The sequence below is a fragment of the Apodemus sylvaticus genome, chromosome 19 (assembly GCF_947179515.1).
Source record: "Apodemus sylvaticus chromosome 19, mApoSyl1.1, whole genome shotgun sequence".
In the NCBI taxonomy this organism is placed as follows: Eukaryota; Metazoa; Chordata; class Mammalia; order Rodentia; family Muridae; genus Apodemus; species Apodemus sylvaticus.
This window is the reverse complement of record NC_067490.1, coordinates 33,783,119-33,799,000: the sequence shown is the minus strand read 5'-3', so window position 1 is coordinate 33,799,000 and position 15,882 is coordinate 33,783,119. Positions and strand designations below refer to the sequence as shown.

The window sequence follows — 15,882 nt, the reverse complement described above, 5'->3', positions numbered from 1 at the left end:
GCGGCTACCACAGTTACATCCTACACCTTCCATTCTGGGTTTGAGGACCCTTCACGAAAGCAAACAGGACCAACGGTATGTGCAGCATCTCTTAGGACGGTGCTTAGACCAAAGGCAAACAATCCAAAAGAGAAGGCAACTCCACAAATGGTCCTGTTGCTCTGCATGGGTAGAGTCACGATCACGTGGCTTTTGATGTTTCCATCTTGTGTTTCTCTACATCCCTTCATTCCTTTGCATCATCTTTGTTTGACTCATCATTCACATCGCTTTACTGAATCCGTTCCCCTCCCCCATCTCTTCATTTCCCTTTTCACAAGTGTGCCTCTGCCCCTCTTTAAACTCTAGTGAAATTGTATGATGGGGTTGAGTCAGATCTCAAGAGGTTATCAAGCAGTGACCCTCCTCAAGCCCACCTTCCTCTTCAACACTGCAACAGTCCTAGGGAACCTGGTCACCACGAATGACTTCCAGAGACCCCCAGATCGGTTCCACACAGCGTTAAACTGCTGGTTAAGAGCTACACAAAAGCAACCCTCACGATCAGTGTTGACTAAATTCGAAAAAGGACTCACTAACGGACATACCACCCTGAGCTACGCTTGGAACATTGTGCAGGTGATGTGTCCATGGGCTTCTTGAGAAGGTCTTCTGATAAGATGGAGCATTTACTAAATGCGAACACAGTGTGATTCATCTAATAAACCTTACTTGACATCTTGTGAGGGTTAAGTAAGGAATGACTCATTAAATCCCTAAAATGGCACGCAAGGTATGTTTTACCCTCCTACAGTCTTCTGAATAGCCTCGGGAAGTTTATTCTCTCATTTACAGTGTAACCAGTAGCAGACACCGATTAACTCTGAGAATTCCAGGTCATAGTAGGTAAACCAGTACAGTACTTCACCGGGTACTGTAGCGCGGTCCTTCGTGCAGCCCTTGGCAGAGGCATTTAAGCAACAGGAAAAGTCCATTACTACTGTGGAACCCAGAAAGTAAGTCCTCGTGTGCGCTGTGCAGGTTACCCCAGTCGGTAATGGAGTGCAAGCCCTGTAAATCCCGCGGTGCGGTGTGCGGGTCTAGCTCAAGTTAGGTGGCCAGCGTTCCACCCAAGTTTGGCGGGGCCAGGAGGCAACTCGGGCTGTCGCTTCTCTTAGGAGCCCCTCCTGAACCCCGAGCCCCAGCACCCCATACCTTGGTGAGCTGAGCGATCTTCTTGCTCATTTTCAGGTGCATGTCCTGGCTGTAGTCCATGTTGTGCCCGGCCAGCTGCGCGGCAGCCGGGGAGGTCGCAAATTTGGCCGGCCCAGACGCGGAGCTACCGTAATACTGATGCTGCTGCCAGCTCATGCCCGGGGTCGCCATCTTCCCGGCAGACCCCAGCCGGGGCACCTGCCCCCGTGCGCGGGGCGAGGCCGGCGCAGCGACGACGCGGGACAGGCGACAGCCCGGGCGACCGCTTGCCGACCCGCCGGCCCGTGCCCTCCGGTCCCCGCAGCCAGCACCCCCTGCCCGCCCGCGACGGCCGCGTCCCCCTGCCTCGGCTTGGCGACGTCGCGGCTAGAGTCCCGCAAGCAGCGGCCACCGGGCCCCGAGACTCCGCCGCCGCCGGGGTTGCGGAGGGAGGCGGAGACGGGGCGGGCTGCAGCGGCGGGAGGCGGGGCCGGGGACGCGGGAGCCGCCGAGCGCCGTTACCAGGACGCGCGGCTCGGGGCTCGGCGAGCGCGCGAGGGTGGCCACGTCATTTCCCCGCAGTCAAGCTCCGCCCCGCAGCTCCCCGCCCCGCAGCCCTCCACCCCGCAACCTGCAGCTCCTCAGTCCGCAGCCCAACTCTGATCCTCAAGCCTCCATCCAGCCTATAGCTCCGCGTCCCTGCAACCTGCAAATTTGCGATCCCGCAATCTGCAGCCCTGCACCTCTCGGCCCTCTAGCCACTAGCACTTGTCCCTCCGCACTCCGGTAGCTACATGGCTATTCAGCCCCACACTAAACGCCCTGCCCCACCGAGGCCTCCAGATCACAGTCGCACGGGGCCTTACAACCCCGCAGCTCGAGAGTTCCCACAGCATCCCGCAGCGTTGTTTTACTTTTCATCACACAGACCCACAGCTGCCAGCTCCTTAACCTACCCACTCACCGCATTCTGCAACCATTAGCTATTGCCCTGCCTGAGTGTGCAATCTAGTGTTTTAAAAAAATCGTCCAAACAAAATAAGAATTTGATGGTGACCTTTGCTTAGCAACAAGCAGGAAGCTTGACAGCTGCACGTGCCTTTTGTGTGTGGGCCCAGCAACAGGAATATAGGAACTTAAGGTCAAGCATCTCTACACCGGAGAAGTGGTAGTGAAACAGAGGGAGATCCGTAATCCTACACGCGATTGGTCTTCTCAAAATCACCGAGACTCAAGCATTTCAGGGTCACAATTATCTAATGTGTGCCAGGCTAGAATGAAGCAATGCCAAGCGCCTATGTATATCTCTACAGTCAGCTGTACCCCACTTCTCGGTGTGATGAAGCCTGGAACAATTAAATATAAAATATAATTGGCTAGGAATTAGAATTGGACTGGGATATAGAGGGGAGAACCGAACAAGGGAACAAGATGTCTGCCTTTAAGGATTGGGAACTGTATCAAGATTTGGCATTGCGTGCACGTTTTCACCTTGCTAAATATATTACTTTATACAGATCTTTTCTCAGCATCTCTGCCCTTCTAGGTAAAATGACTTATACACAACAAAAACATATATCCTGTGTTGAAGCGGGGTCCTTTTAGGTTAATGTGAATATGAACTTTATAGGAGTATACTTATATTTTGAAAATTACGTTTTCCATACAGTTTTTCGGAACTGAGTTCCTCCACTTCATACAATTCCTCTTTAACGTGTGAGTAGCCACCACACAAAATTGAATGCGCTAGCAAATTGAATCGAGGGCCGAACTACCAAAGTATCTGAATGTGACAAAAACTAAACAGAATGCAGATTGACTAGGATCCTAAAACATTTCCAGATCTGTTAAGAGTTCCAGAAGGGAAGATCAAAACCGATAGCATCTTCTGCCAGATGCAAGGCGCTCGGTACTTCAGTAGTAGACCTTCCAGAAATAGAATTTAGTTCTAGCATTCTGAATCGGGCAGGCAATGAGAAACGTGTGTGCATTTTCTGCTCTCTTAAGCACTCATTGAATAAGATGAAGAGAATTAGAAACTATCTAAACTGGTGACACCATGGCTCTGCGATGTGGTTAAGGGAAGGTTTTCATTTTAGATATTTGAGAACAGCCAGCGATGTCTTGAAGAGTCCAGAGCAGGCAGAGAAAGACGACTGAACATGGCCAGGGCGATCTGCCAGAAAGGAGAGACTGGCAGTGGGCAGAGAATAGAGAGACCGTCATGAAAGAAGCAGGGATAGAGTGTTGAGAGAGGACAACGCAATGCGAGAATAGTGAGGTTATACGGAGAACTGGTAGCTAGGGGTGGGGGAAGCCTGTGAGCTGGAGGGTGTTTGGGGCAGGGGAGGAGAGAGAGGGGCTGGGATGCTAGCGTGGACTTTGAATGTAACAGGCGCATGTGACACTGAGGGAGCCGGGCGGCCATCATGAGCTCTGATATTCTGACAGGCACCACAGGTAGCCATACATCCCTTCTGCCAGAGGAAGGAGAAGTGGTTCCTTTTGGCAGAGGGGAACCAGCTTCACAAGTTCCCCGAGGAATGTTGGCTTTTATCTAACCCCAAGAAATCCTCCCATATAGTCCTATAGGCTGAGCTCATCTCTAGATAGACGGATGGCCTTCTGGAGGTTGGGGAATTGAGTTTCCTTTGGACCTGAGATAAAGTTGTATTATTTAATTACATTTGGGGCAGAGGAAACCCCACCGTGTTAGCAATCTCTGGTTCTTCTCATTACCAATAAAAAAAAATGTTCACTAGATTTGTATATTCATATCTTACTGAGGCAAGAGAGGTGTTTGGGAGTTCTGTCCCTGTAACAGAGTAGGAAGAGCGTAGCACAGGAAATGCAGAGACCAATATGTAGCATCAACTGAGTCCCTGCACCTTCTTCTCCTTTCCACAATTCCTCCTAAAGGAACCAGGTACCTGCATCTTCCATCTCTGACTTAGAAGTTGTGGCACACAAGTGTCTGCCATCACTACTTTAAGCCAAAAGAATCCACCCACCCCTACGCTTTACGCTCAGAAGATGTCCAGTGTTCTATGAATTTGACATTTTCCCTATAGGTAATGAATAAATCGGCCACTTTACATAGAATTATGTTTATTATCAAATAATCACAATGATGTAAAGTATACTATGACACCCTCATGCTCCCATAACACAGAGGCTTACTTTTAAATAAGGTGTGTACAACACTAGAGAAAAGGAGGGGTGCCAGATAGACAAATCTTCCTGCAGTACCAGCTTCTATCATGAGAGGTTATTCAAAAGTCATCACTAAGAGTTATGACTTCTTGGTGTGGAGGCTGAAGATCAGTATCTGCCCTAAGGATGGCAACAGTGTAGTGGAGGGGACGGACTGGTAAAGAATATGCAACACCACGAAGGCGTTTTAAAGGAACTCCGGGAGCAATGCACTTAAGTTAGGCTTGGGGTGTCTGGGAAGGCTTCACAACATACAAAAAGGTAGTACTTAAATAAGCTGCTGAAAGATGCATGTTTTGGAGAGAGGGGGAAGGAAAAATGAGCTCTGAGAGTGACAAAGCCAAAGCCCTAGAGACAGAGTCGAAAAAAGAATAGCCTATTTAGGAAACATCAGGTGGTGCATTGTGGCTAGAGCAAGGTTTGAAAGGGAGGCCAGAATATTAGTGTGGCAGAGCAGGTGAATTCATGTGCTTTGACAATAAGACTTTGTGACCTTATTTTGATGACACGGATGAGCCCCTGAAAAGCCTTAAGCAAGCAAAACGAAATAATTGGATTTGCATTTCTGGTCCAAAATTCTTGTGACTGAGGAGAATGGACCACAGAGACACCTGTGTGGATGAGGAATCCATTGTCCCTAGTAGATGAGACATGAGGAATTGCCACCTTAGATATGTTGGTGATAAGATAAAGGAAAGGGTGGGCAAAGGTGAACAGTACATTCAGGCTGGATGAAACAGGGCACTCAAGAGTGTCGCCTCAGAAAAGGAATAGTAGGGACAGATATATTCAGCGTGGGATGTGGTAACCTTTGAGATGCCTGTAGGACATCTTTGCTCCAGTACAATACAGAAGAGGAACTATAACCAAATCCAGAATAGAAAAATAAATGCAATTGCCTTCAAGAGGACTCCAGAAGACATGCTTCTGTGTGGAAACAATGCATCAAGGTAGGTGGGTATTACAGTTTGGATAAACATCCCTCCAATACCCATATATTAAGGGCCTGGCTCCTTCAATACAGATGAAGATTGTAAGATGCTCTTTGTCTGACCACAGCCTCTGCTTTCACTTGCGGTCTTGACAAGACCAAGTTTGTTCTGCCACATGCTTGCCGCTGTCACTGTCTTCCAGACACACCAGAGCCACCCACAAATGGGTCTGCAGGTCTTAAGACTGGAGGTTCCAAAACTGTCCATGAGATAGATTACTCTCTTTCTCTATGCACTTACTGTCTAGAGCGGTTTATGTAGAGATGGGAGGCAAACAATGGTAAAAGTTATCATCTGGCACATTCTAGAATTTCTCTCTGAGGAGGAATCATCTGCAGTGGGTGGAAACATCAGGCCTGTGGGATAACACCCAAGAACCCACGGTTCATACCAAGAGCCTTGGTCCAGCACAGGTACAGGCTGGTACAGAGGAAGTCCCTGCAAGCAGACAGAGGAATAAACATTAAATTAAAAGAATTATTAACTATTAGAGTTGGGAGGGAATTTGGAGTCTAATCTCTTAGTTTTGTACACACTGAAATGTAGAGTTACCCAAATTTTCAAACCAACTAATAGGGGAGCTAGAATTATATAGTATATGTGTTGCCTTATAGGCTGTCCCACCAGGTTCCTCCCAGAAACCTAGCAACAGTGACCTAGCAACAGCTTACATCATTACCTGCCTCCACCTGGTGTGAGCCAGGTGCAGCAGGCTGTAAAAAGACCATTCATTAGCACACTTCTCCCTTTCCCCTTTCTTCAGTCTCTCCATCTTTCTCTCTGTGTTCTCACATGTTCCTGGCCAGCATCTCCCTCTCTTCCTCTCTCTCCTCTCTCTTTTTGTTCTCCTCTGCCCCCGCCCCTTTTCTGCCTCTACCTGATTTTTTTCAGGCTCCCTTTCCTCTCCCAATAAACTTTCTTTATACTAGGCCTGTCATACGGTGTAATTCCTCAGAGGGACATCTTGACCAGGCCTGCCAAGGCACTCTGTCCCGCTGCATTATTCCACATTATAAAGCATAACAATACTAAACCTCAATTTCTGGATATTACTGAAATAGGATCTCACCATGCAGTCCAGGCATGCCTGGAATTTGTTATTTTGTTCATACTGGTCTCAAACTCATGACCCTTCTGCACCTGCCTCCTCTGTGCTAATATTGTGGACTTGTGCCACCACACCTGGCAGGTTTTTTCTCATTCACTGAACAATAGTTGAAAGTCACTTATAAGTAAACCTTTTTCTGATATTATTTCACTACAGTTATCTTAGGCTGTCTTATCTTTTTTACGCTAACATTTCAGTCACGATATGTGTATATATTCAGAATGATTTTAAATGGTCTCATATATTCAGAATGATTTTTAAATGGGCATAGTGGTGCACACCTTAAATCTCAGCACTTGGGAGGCAGAGGCAAGCAGATCTCTGTGAGTTTGAGGCTAGCCTGGTCTGTCTACACAGGGAGTCTACCCAGAGGTGGTCTCCACACCAATGATTGCTGTTGGGGAGTGAAGAAAAGTTTATTCATAGTTGCAACAGCTAATTAATGATGAAGCAGGTGAAGTTTACATGACCTTATGAAGAAGGATCCTGGGAACAAATAAGACGGCTATAAAATTGATGAGAGATCTATGAAAGTAACCATTTTTATATTTTTTTTCTTAAGCTTGTAAAATTGTGTTTATTTCAGTCCCAGAAAACCTAGATAAACTCCAGACTACAGCACTTCAGAATCAAAATCACAGCCAGGAATGCAATCAATAACATATCTGATTAAGAATCAGAAGAATCAAAATTAGGTTTGAAATGTGCGCTCCAAAGTCAGTGCAGCTGGTGCAGTGTTTCGTGCCAGGAGCTAGTGGGGACCCTGATTCAGGAAAACCAGGATAATGTAACAAGACCTTATCAGAGAGACCAAGGCTGAGAGAGAAAGAAAGGCAGAGGGAGAGAAAGAAGAGGGAGGAAGAGAGGAGGGGAGGTGACAGGGGAGGGAAGGAGGGGGGAAGGGAGGACCGGCCCAACAGAGACAAAGAGACACCTGATGGGGAGTAGAGAGGCAGGGAGGGAGACAGAAAGAACACACACACACACACACACAGATAGAGAGAGAGAGAGAGAGACAGAGAGACAGAGAGACAGAGAGACAGAGAGAGACAGAGAGAGACAGAGAGACAGAGACAGACAGAAGAATATGATGATTCTAGATGAAAACTCAGGCGATGAGTTGAAAATTGACAAATTGGTTGTCATTAAGATTAAAATCCATGGCTCACAGCCAGCCAATGGACTGAGCACAGGGTCCCCAATGGAGGAGCTAGAGAAAGGACCCAAGGAGCTGAAGAGGTTTGCAGCCCCATAGGAGGAACAATAATATGTACCAACCAGTAGCCCTAGAGCTCCCAGGGACTAAACCACCAACCAAAGAGCACACATGGAGAGACCCATTGCTCCAGCTTCATATGTAGCAGAGGATGACCTCTTCAGACATCAATGAGAGGAGAGGCCATTGGTCCTGTGAAGACTTGATGCCCTCACAATGTAGGGGAATGCCAGGTCAGGAAAGTGTGAGGGGAGGGGAGTTGGTAAGTAGAGGGATGGGGTTGGGATAGGAGGTTTTTGGAGGGGTAATGAGGAAAGGGGATACTATTTGAAATGTAAATAAAGCAAATATCTAATAAAATTAAAAAAAAGATTAAAATTGTTGGCAGAGTAAGGCACACTCAAGAGTGAAATGGAAGTCTTTTCAACAGAAGGAAACATTTTCAGGTCATATACATGACAATGGGTTGATATCAAGAATATATAGATAATTCATAAAAACCCAGAAACAAAGAGCCCAATTTTAAAAATAGGCAAAAGCTTGAAATGTCATTTTTCCAAAATCTATAGAAATTACCAAGACGAAAGTACAATGATAGATGCTTAATATCGCTAACCATCAGGAAAATTAGAACAAATCTCAGTGAGATGCCACTTCATTCCCATTGGGATGGCTATTTCTAAAACCGAACTAAATGGCAAGAAAATAGAAAGTAGTAAGTATTAAATGGGGAAATTAATACACTTATCTCTTGTGAATTATTGGTTAGAATATAAAATGATACTGTCTCTGTGCCCTTTGGTTAGTCTGGCTAAGGGTTTATCTATCTTGTTGATTTTCTCGAAGAACCAACTCCTGGTTTTGTTGATTCTTTGTATGGTTCTCTTTGTTTCTACTTGATTGATTTCAGCCCTGAGTTTGATGATTTCCTGCCTTCTACTCCTCCTGGGTGAAATAGCTTCTTTTTGTTCCAGGGCTTTCAGGTGTGTCATTAAGGTGTTAGTGTATGCTCTCTCCATTTTCTTTTTGGAGGCACTCAGGGCTATGATTTTTCCTCTTAGCACTGCTTTCATTGTGTCCCATAGATTTGGGTATGTTGTGTCTTCATTTTTATTAAGTTCTAAAAAGTCTTTAATTTCTTTCTTTATTTCTTCCTTGACCAAGGTATCATTGAGTAGAATATTGTTCAGTTTCCACGTGTATGTGGGTTTTCTGTTGTTTTTGTTGCTATTGAAGACCACTTTTACTCCATAGTGATCTGATAGGAGGCATGGGATTAGTTCGATCTTCTTATATTTGTTGAGGTCTGTCTTGTGACCAATTATATGGTCGATTTTGGAGAAGGTACCATGAGGTGCTGAGAAAAAGATATATTGTTTTGCTTTAGGATAGAATGTTCTCTATATATATCTGTTAAATCTAATTGGTCCAAAGCTTCAATTAGTTTCATTGTGTCCCTGTTCCGTTTCTGTTTTCCTGATCGGTCCATTGAGGAAAGTGCAGTGTTGAAGTCACCCACAATTATTGTGTTAGGTGCAATGTGTGCTGTGAGCTTTAATAAAGTTCTTCCCCACTTTTGACTGAGCTATTCTAATTTTCCACCTGTTAACACCCACACAAATGCCAGTCATATGCCAATATGGTCTCTTCTGAGCTGCTTCTGCTCCATCATGCTATCCTCAAAGTGTACATCTCTTGGCTAAGTGCTCCTGATGGTCCATCCCATCTAATGACCATCTCCTCCTCTCTCTGGCTTTTCCTTCTTTAGGTCTCTCTCAAGACCCCTTACTCAATTCTAAGTGCCACCACCTTATCATTTATGTCCAGCCATAAGCCCTAGCCATTATCAGAAATTATTGGGGAACATTCTTTACACTACATAGATTAATACAATGCTCCAAGATTTGGTTGCAGTCTGGAGAGGAGCACACAACTCACTCAGCTTCTGAATACACAGCACATGAGACACCCCAACAGAGTGGCACTATTAGGAGGTGTGGCCTTGTTGGAGGTAGTGTTCACTGTGAGGGTCAGCTTTGAGGTCTCCTATGTTCCAGATCTGCCCAGTGTGGCACATAGGGAGTGGTATTGAATTATTTTATTTCTCTGAGGGATTACTACACCCCTTTTCCATTTCAGTAAGAAATGAAGTAGATCATTTACATGGTAGGTGATTGGGGAAAACATGAAGCAGAATTATAGGATGGAAAAGCTACCAAAGAATGGATCATTGAATTGGCTATACTATGCCCATTGGAACTCAGTTCTAGGACCTGTCCTCAGAAGAACCCAGTAGAATGCATCTCAGAATCCACTGCCCCAACACACCAACACACACACAAACACACACACACACACACACACACATACACACACACACACACACACACACACCATTGAAAGGTTTACATTAATCTACTGACTCTCTTACCTTATTGAGTGAAAAAATTTAATTGGGGACTGGTTTACAGTTTCAGTTTCTCTCTTGTGTGATGGTTCTCAACCTGTGGGGCTCAACCCATTTGGGGATTGAACATCCCTTTCACAGTAGTCAACTAAGATCACCAGAAAACACAGATATTAACATTACAGTTTGTAACAGTAGCAAAATTACAGTCATGAAGTAGCAACAAAAATAATTTTATGGTTGGGGGCCACCACAACATGAGGAGCTGTATTAAAGGGTCACAGCATTAGGAAGGTTGGGAACTACTGCTCTAGTATATGTCATTCAACACAGTTTAGGGGAATTCTATGCAGTGGAAAGAGTAAAGACATGCAGTCCTTGAGAGAGCAAGAGCTGTTGCATGCTCTTTAATTTCCCATCACCTGCAAATGGCACCTGTAGTGGCTATTCCTAGCTGCCAACTTGACTATATCTAGAATGAACTACAATCCAGAACTGGAAAGCTCACCTGTGATACTGATCTTGAGGCTGGGAGATACAAGTTTCTGACCTGGATCTTGACATGGAGATCTTGAATATAGTGACTATGAATCCAAGGACACTAAGTTCAAGGTCATCTGGGACAAAACAAGTCCCAGATCCAGGTGTGGTGGTACACACCTTTAATCTGGGCCACACCTTCTCCTGGAGACCTACATACGGACATTGTAAGAAGAAAGATTCTCTCTCTTCTTGGTCTGCTTGCCTTGTGGGACTGAGCAACTGCTAGATCCTTGGTTCACAGCTGGTGCTGACTACTGTTGGGAGTTGGACTACACACTGTAAGTCATCAACAAATTCCCTTACTATATAGAGACTACCCATAAGTTCTGTGACTCTAGAGAATCCTGAACAATAAATCATCATAAAGAAGTGGTACAGGACACTAAAGATACTTTCCACAATCTATCCCTTGAACTCTACAGATCCATTTTACCCTCCATAAAAATCCACCCCCTCTCAAAATTTCAAAGGGACTCAAGACAGTCCATGAAGTAAGCAGGTGACTCTGGTGGAGCTATCTCAAACTCTACTACTGGAATTTATCAAGTCCAGACATTCACCATCAATTTTAGAACATCTTCATCTTTGGCGAGTAATTCAGCTGATGTAAGTTATCTTCTTGAAGAACACATGTTGACCTCAAAGTCACAGAGATCCACTTGTCTCTGCCTCTTGAGTGCTGGGAGTGCCAAACACACACTGCTGATATTGAATTTATTTTCCAGGTCTTTCATAAGGACAGAGGAATGGACAGAAGAAGGACAGAGGGACATCACATGAATCCTTTGAGGTCTAGAAATATTTGTTTTTGCTTCTATTATTTAGCAACAACTGTAGATGGTCATGACAATCAGAATCAACTAACACACCGGTATTTAAAAAGTGCCTTTGTCTGTTAGACCTTTGGCTTGAAGCTCCCAAATGAGTAGGGAAACCATACAGAGAGTCCTGAGGAGCTATTCTGTGACCTCTCGCAGCAATGAGTGTCTTCCTCTTCCCAACAACTTGCAAGCCTTTAATCTAACAGAGCATAAAGGTAGATGGAAACAAAATGCACAGATTCTGCAAGTGAATGAAGAGGATAGTGTGTGAAGCCATTCCTGCTTCATCTAGGTTTCCAGACCCAGGTCTAGTTTTTGGACCATATATCCGCCATTATTTCAAGGCATATACTACACCAAGAACAGCAGTTCCCAAACAAGCAGAGCCTATTCCTTATGTGAACCAAGCCTTTGATAATCCATTCTAGCATTCTAGCAAAGGGACTTCTGAATAACAGGGTAGAAAAAGTGGATGGATTCCATGTTCCCTTTCCTGCATTCTAGGATGCACTGTCTATAAATAAATCACACTGTGAGTCATCAAATAATAATCCTAGGAGTAATATTCATGGGCAAGTCAGTCAAATGCATATTCAGACTCAAAGGCACTTCCAGTAAGGGTGACTCATTCCCTCATCTTCAGGAGGGTGTGTGAGAGAGACCTGATGGAAACAATTTATCACTAAGTGCTTGCTGTGTCTTTGAAGGGTTGGTACTCTATCAAATGCTAGCTATTGGGTTTGCTGCTGGCATGACAGCACTTCCACAGAAGTAGCAGCTATGCAAGCTCAGTGAGAGGAATCAATACTATTGGGACTGTGCATGGCCTCTCTACCTGTCAGAAAGACCACTGTGCTTATGGATTTACTACACTGGAGTGCCTAGAACAAAGACCAGCTGATGACAGAACCAGACAGGTTCTTTGGTAATGAATGCTCTTCCATGGACAAGAGTGTGAGACATGAAGATGTGCATATTTGACTCTTTGTCCACATGCCTCTTTACACTCAACATTATAATCTTTCTTGTCACATTGTCCTAGTGAGTCAACTCAATTCAGTACCATGCAGCATATATATAGCTTTCATCATTCTTTCTCTATAAACCCAGTGGTCATCATTCTTTCTCTATAAACTCCAGACCTCATAAGCCATTTCCATATATAAAATGTATGTCATATATAAAATATACATCCGATGTAAATATCTATCATATATAAATATGTCATATATAAAAACACATATAAATATATATCATATATAAATAGCTACCATATATAAACATATATATATATATATATATATATATATATATATATATATATATATAAACATATATATATATATATATATATATATATATATATATATATGTGTGTGTGTGTGTGTGTGTGTTTAGTATATATGATATAGGGTCCTATATAGCCCAGACTGGCCTTCAACTCACTGTATAGCTGACAGTGACTTTTGAACTTCCTATGTCCCCCTCCTAAGTGTTGACATTACAGGCATGTACTGCCATGTCCATTATTAAAGTTACTTCATTTTACAAACAGAATTGTATTGTTTTTCATCTCTCACTTGGGCACAGGGAACATGAAGTGTGGGACAGCCCAATATAGGTTTGTGGCCAGGGAATCTGGGCACTAGCTCATCAAACTGGCTTGTGCACCATGGAATTGGTTAAGCTAGATCCTATCTATGTAATTTTCCTCACGTGGCGCATGGGGGTTGTATGAACTTAAAACTTGGATGATTTGATAATATACAGCCCAGAGTGGGCCTCTCTACTTACAGGTTCTTGAGGTCTCATGGCAAGGTATTCAGTCTCTAGTGGGCCCCTGGGCCATAGAAAAAACTGTTATTGAAGCAGATAGTGGTTCCCTGAAGAAGTTGGGTAAGTTGACAAGAATTCTGAGTTACCTCTCCTCTACTGGCTGCCTCTGGCACCCTTGAGGCTATTAGGCCCTGTAGTTTTAGTAACAAGAAAAATTGTTTAATCCTGCACTTTATTAATAAAACCAAGAGGGTGTTGGGATCCCTTATTATTAGTGTCACCTCAAATCATGAGCTTTTACAAGGTCTGGGTAAACATAGTTCTTTAGCAGAAGAACTAGGGTGTTAGTGTACATATGTGTACTGGAGAAGGCATCCTATTCAGCCACTGTGCTCTGGGTCTGATAAACGGTTGTGACCTGGAAATTCACCCAGACCACATTTTGCAATTATGGTTGCCAATCCTCTCTAGTACCTATATTTCCTTGTTTGGTTTCTTTCAGTTTCTTTCTTTCTTTCCTTCTTTCTTTCTTTCTTTCTTTCTTTCTTTCTTTCTTTCTTTCTTTCTTTCTTTCTTTCTTCCTTCCTTCCTTCCTTCCTTCCTTCCTTCCTTCCTTCCTTCCTTCCTTCCTTTCTTTCTTTCTTTCTTTCTTTCTTTCTTTCTTTCTTTCTTTCTTTCTTTCTTTCTTTCTTTCTTTCTTTCTTTTTCTTTTTTGGAGGATTGTTGACATAAGCCAAATTATAATATTGAAAGCTTCCATGCCTGCCTTCCCCACACCTAGGAATACAAAGCTCTATTAATTGTTATCTCCAAACCCCTAGGATCCCAGAGTTCTGGTTACTCTCTGGCCATCTTGTCTGTTGTACAGATTATGCCAACCTGGTCTTTGATGTTTAAGTCTGTCTACTTGAACTCTAAAATCATATTTTAAAAATTTTCCAGTCAAAGCAGCAACCAACAGATTGGGAAAAGATCTTTACCAACTCTACATCCAATAGAGGGCTAATATCCAATATATATGACTCAAGAAGTTAGACTCCAGAGAACAAAATAACCGTATTAAAAATGGGGTACAGAGCTAAATAAAGAATTCTCAACTGAGGAATACCAGATGGCTGAGAAACAACTAAAGAAATGTTCAACATCCTTAATCATCAGAGAAATACAAATCAAAACAATCCTGAGATTCTACCTCACCCCAGTCAGAATGGCTAAGATCAAAAACTCAGAGGACAGCAGATGCTGGCGAGGATGTGGAGAAAGAGGAACATTCCTCCATTGTTGGTGGTATTGCAAGCTGGTAAAAATACTCTGGTAATCAGTTTTGTCATTCCTCAGAAAATTGGGCATAGTACTACCTGAGGATACAGCTGTACCACTCCTGAGCATGTACCCAGAAGATGCTCCTACATGTAATAAGGACACATGTTCCACTATGTTCATAGCTGCCTTATTTACAATAGCCAGAAGCTGGAAAGAACCCAGATGTCCCTCAACAGAGGAATGGATACAAAAAATGTGGTACATTTACACAATGAAGTAGCTATTAAAAACAATGAATTCATGAAATTCTTAGGCAAATGGATGGAACTAGAAAATATCATCCTGAGTAAGATAACCCAATCACAAAAGAACACACATGGTATGTACTCGCTGATAAGTGGATATTAGCCCAAAAAGTCAGAATACCCAATGTGCAATTCACAGACCACATGAAGCTCAAGAACAAGGAAGAACAAAGTGTGAATAGTTTAGTCTTTCTTAGAAGGGGGATCAAAATACCCATGGCTCACAGCCAACCAATGGACTGAGCATAGGGTCCCCAATGGAGGAGCTAGAGAAAGAACCCAACAAGCTGAAGAGGTTTGCAGCCTCATAGGAGGAACCATAATATGTAACAACCAGTATCCTTGGAGCTCCCAGGGACTAAACCACCAACCAAAGAGAACACATGAAGGGACCCATGGCTCCAGCTACATATGTAGCAGAGGATGGTCTTTTCAGACATCAATAAGAGGAGAGGCAATTGACCCTGTGAAGACTGATTTCCTCAGGGTAGGGTAATGCCAGGCTAGGAAAGTGGGAGGGGGGTTAGTAAGCTGGGAGAGGAGGGATGGGATGGGGGTTTTAGGAGGGGTAAAGAGGAAAGGGGATAACATTTGAAATGTAAATAAAGCATATATCTAATAAAAATAATACTTTAAAAAGAATCATTGTTCACAAATTTCAATACAATTTTAATTATATTAACTTTGAAAAGAAAACCTTTTTTTCTATAGGCTCTATGGAGATGCATTCTGTGGCTAAACTTTCTTCTGACCTTTTAGAAAATGCTAGTGCATGTCTTATCTCCCATGGGGAAGACTATCCTAGGAAATACAGTCAATGGATATCACCTGAAAGCCCCCCTTTCCACCTCCTGGAGTTTTCCAGCACATTCCTTAAAATCCAAAGGCAGTTTGGGACTCTCTATGTCATCATTTTGTCCCACGATTCATTTAGAACAATTATATTGGAACAAATCCTAGGTATCCTTGATGTAATGTTAAGCCTTGGGTTGTGGGAGAAATGTTTCCAAGTCAATAAACTTGACCCATCCTTTCTTAAATATCCATCATTCTACTAAGTTTTGC

At 43.5% G+C, this 15,882-nt stretch overlaps 1 protein-coding gene across 1 annotated transcript in view; it reads right to left on the bottom strand.

The window, feature by feature from the left end:
- Positions 1-1,479, bottom strand: part of Fam184a (family with sequence similarity 184 member A) — a 114,983-nt gene extending 113,504 nt beyond the window's left edge. Inside the window, exon 1 of the mRNA XM_052164273.1 lies at positions 1,195-1,479. Within this exon, the coding sequence (XP_052020233.1) occupies positions 1,195-1,365 (171 nt within the window). The 5' untranslated portion in view covers positions 1,366-1,479. The remainder of the gene's footprint in view (positions 1-1,194) is intronic.
- Between the last annotated feature and the right edge of the window lie 14,403 nt (positions 1,480-15,882).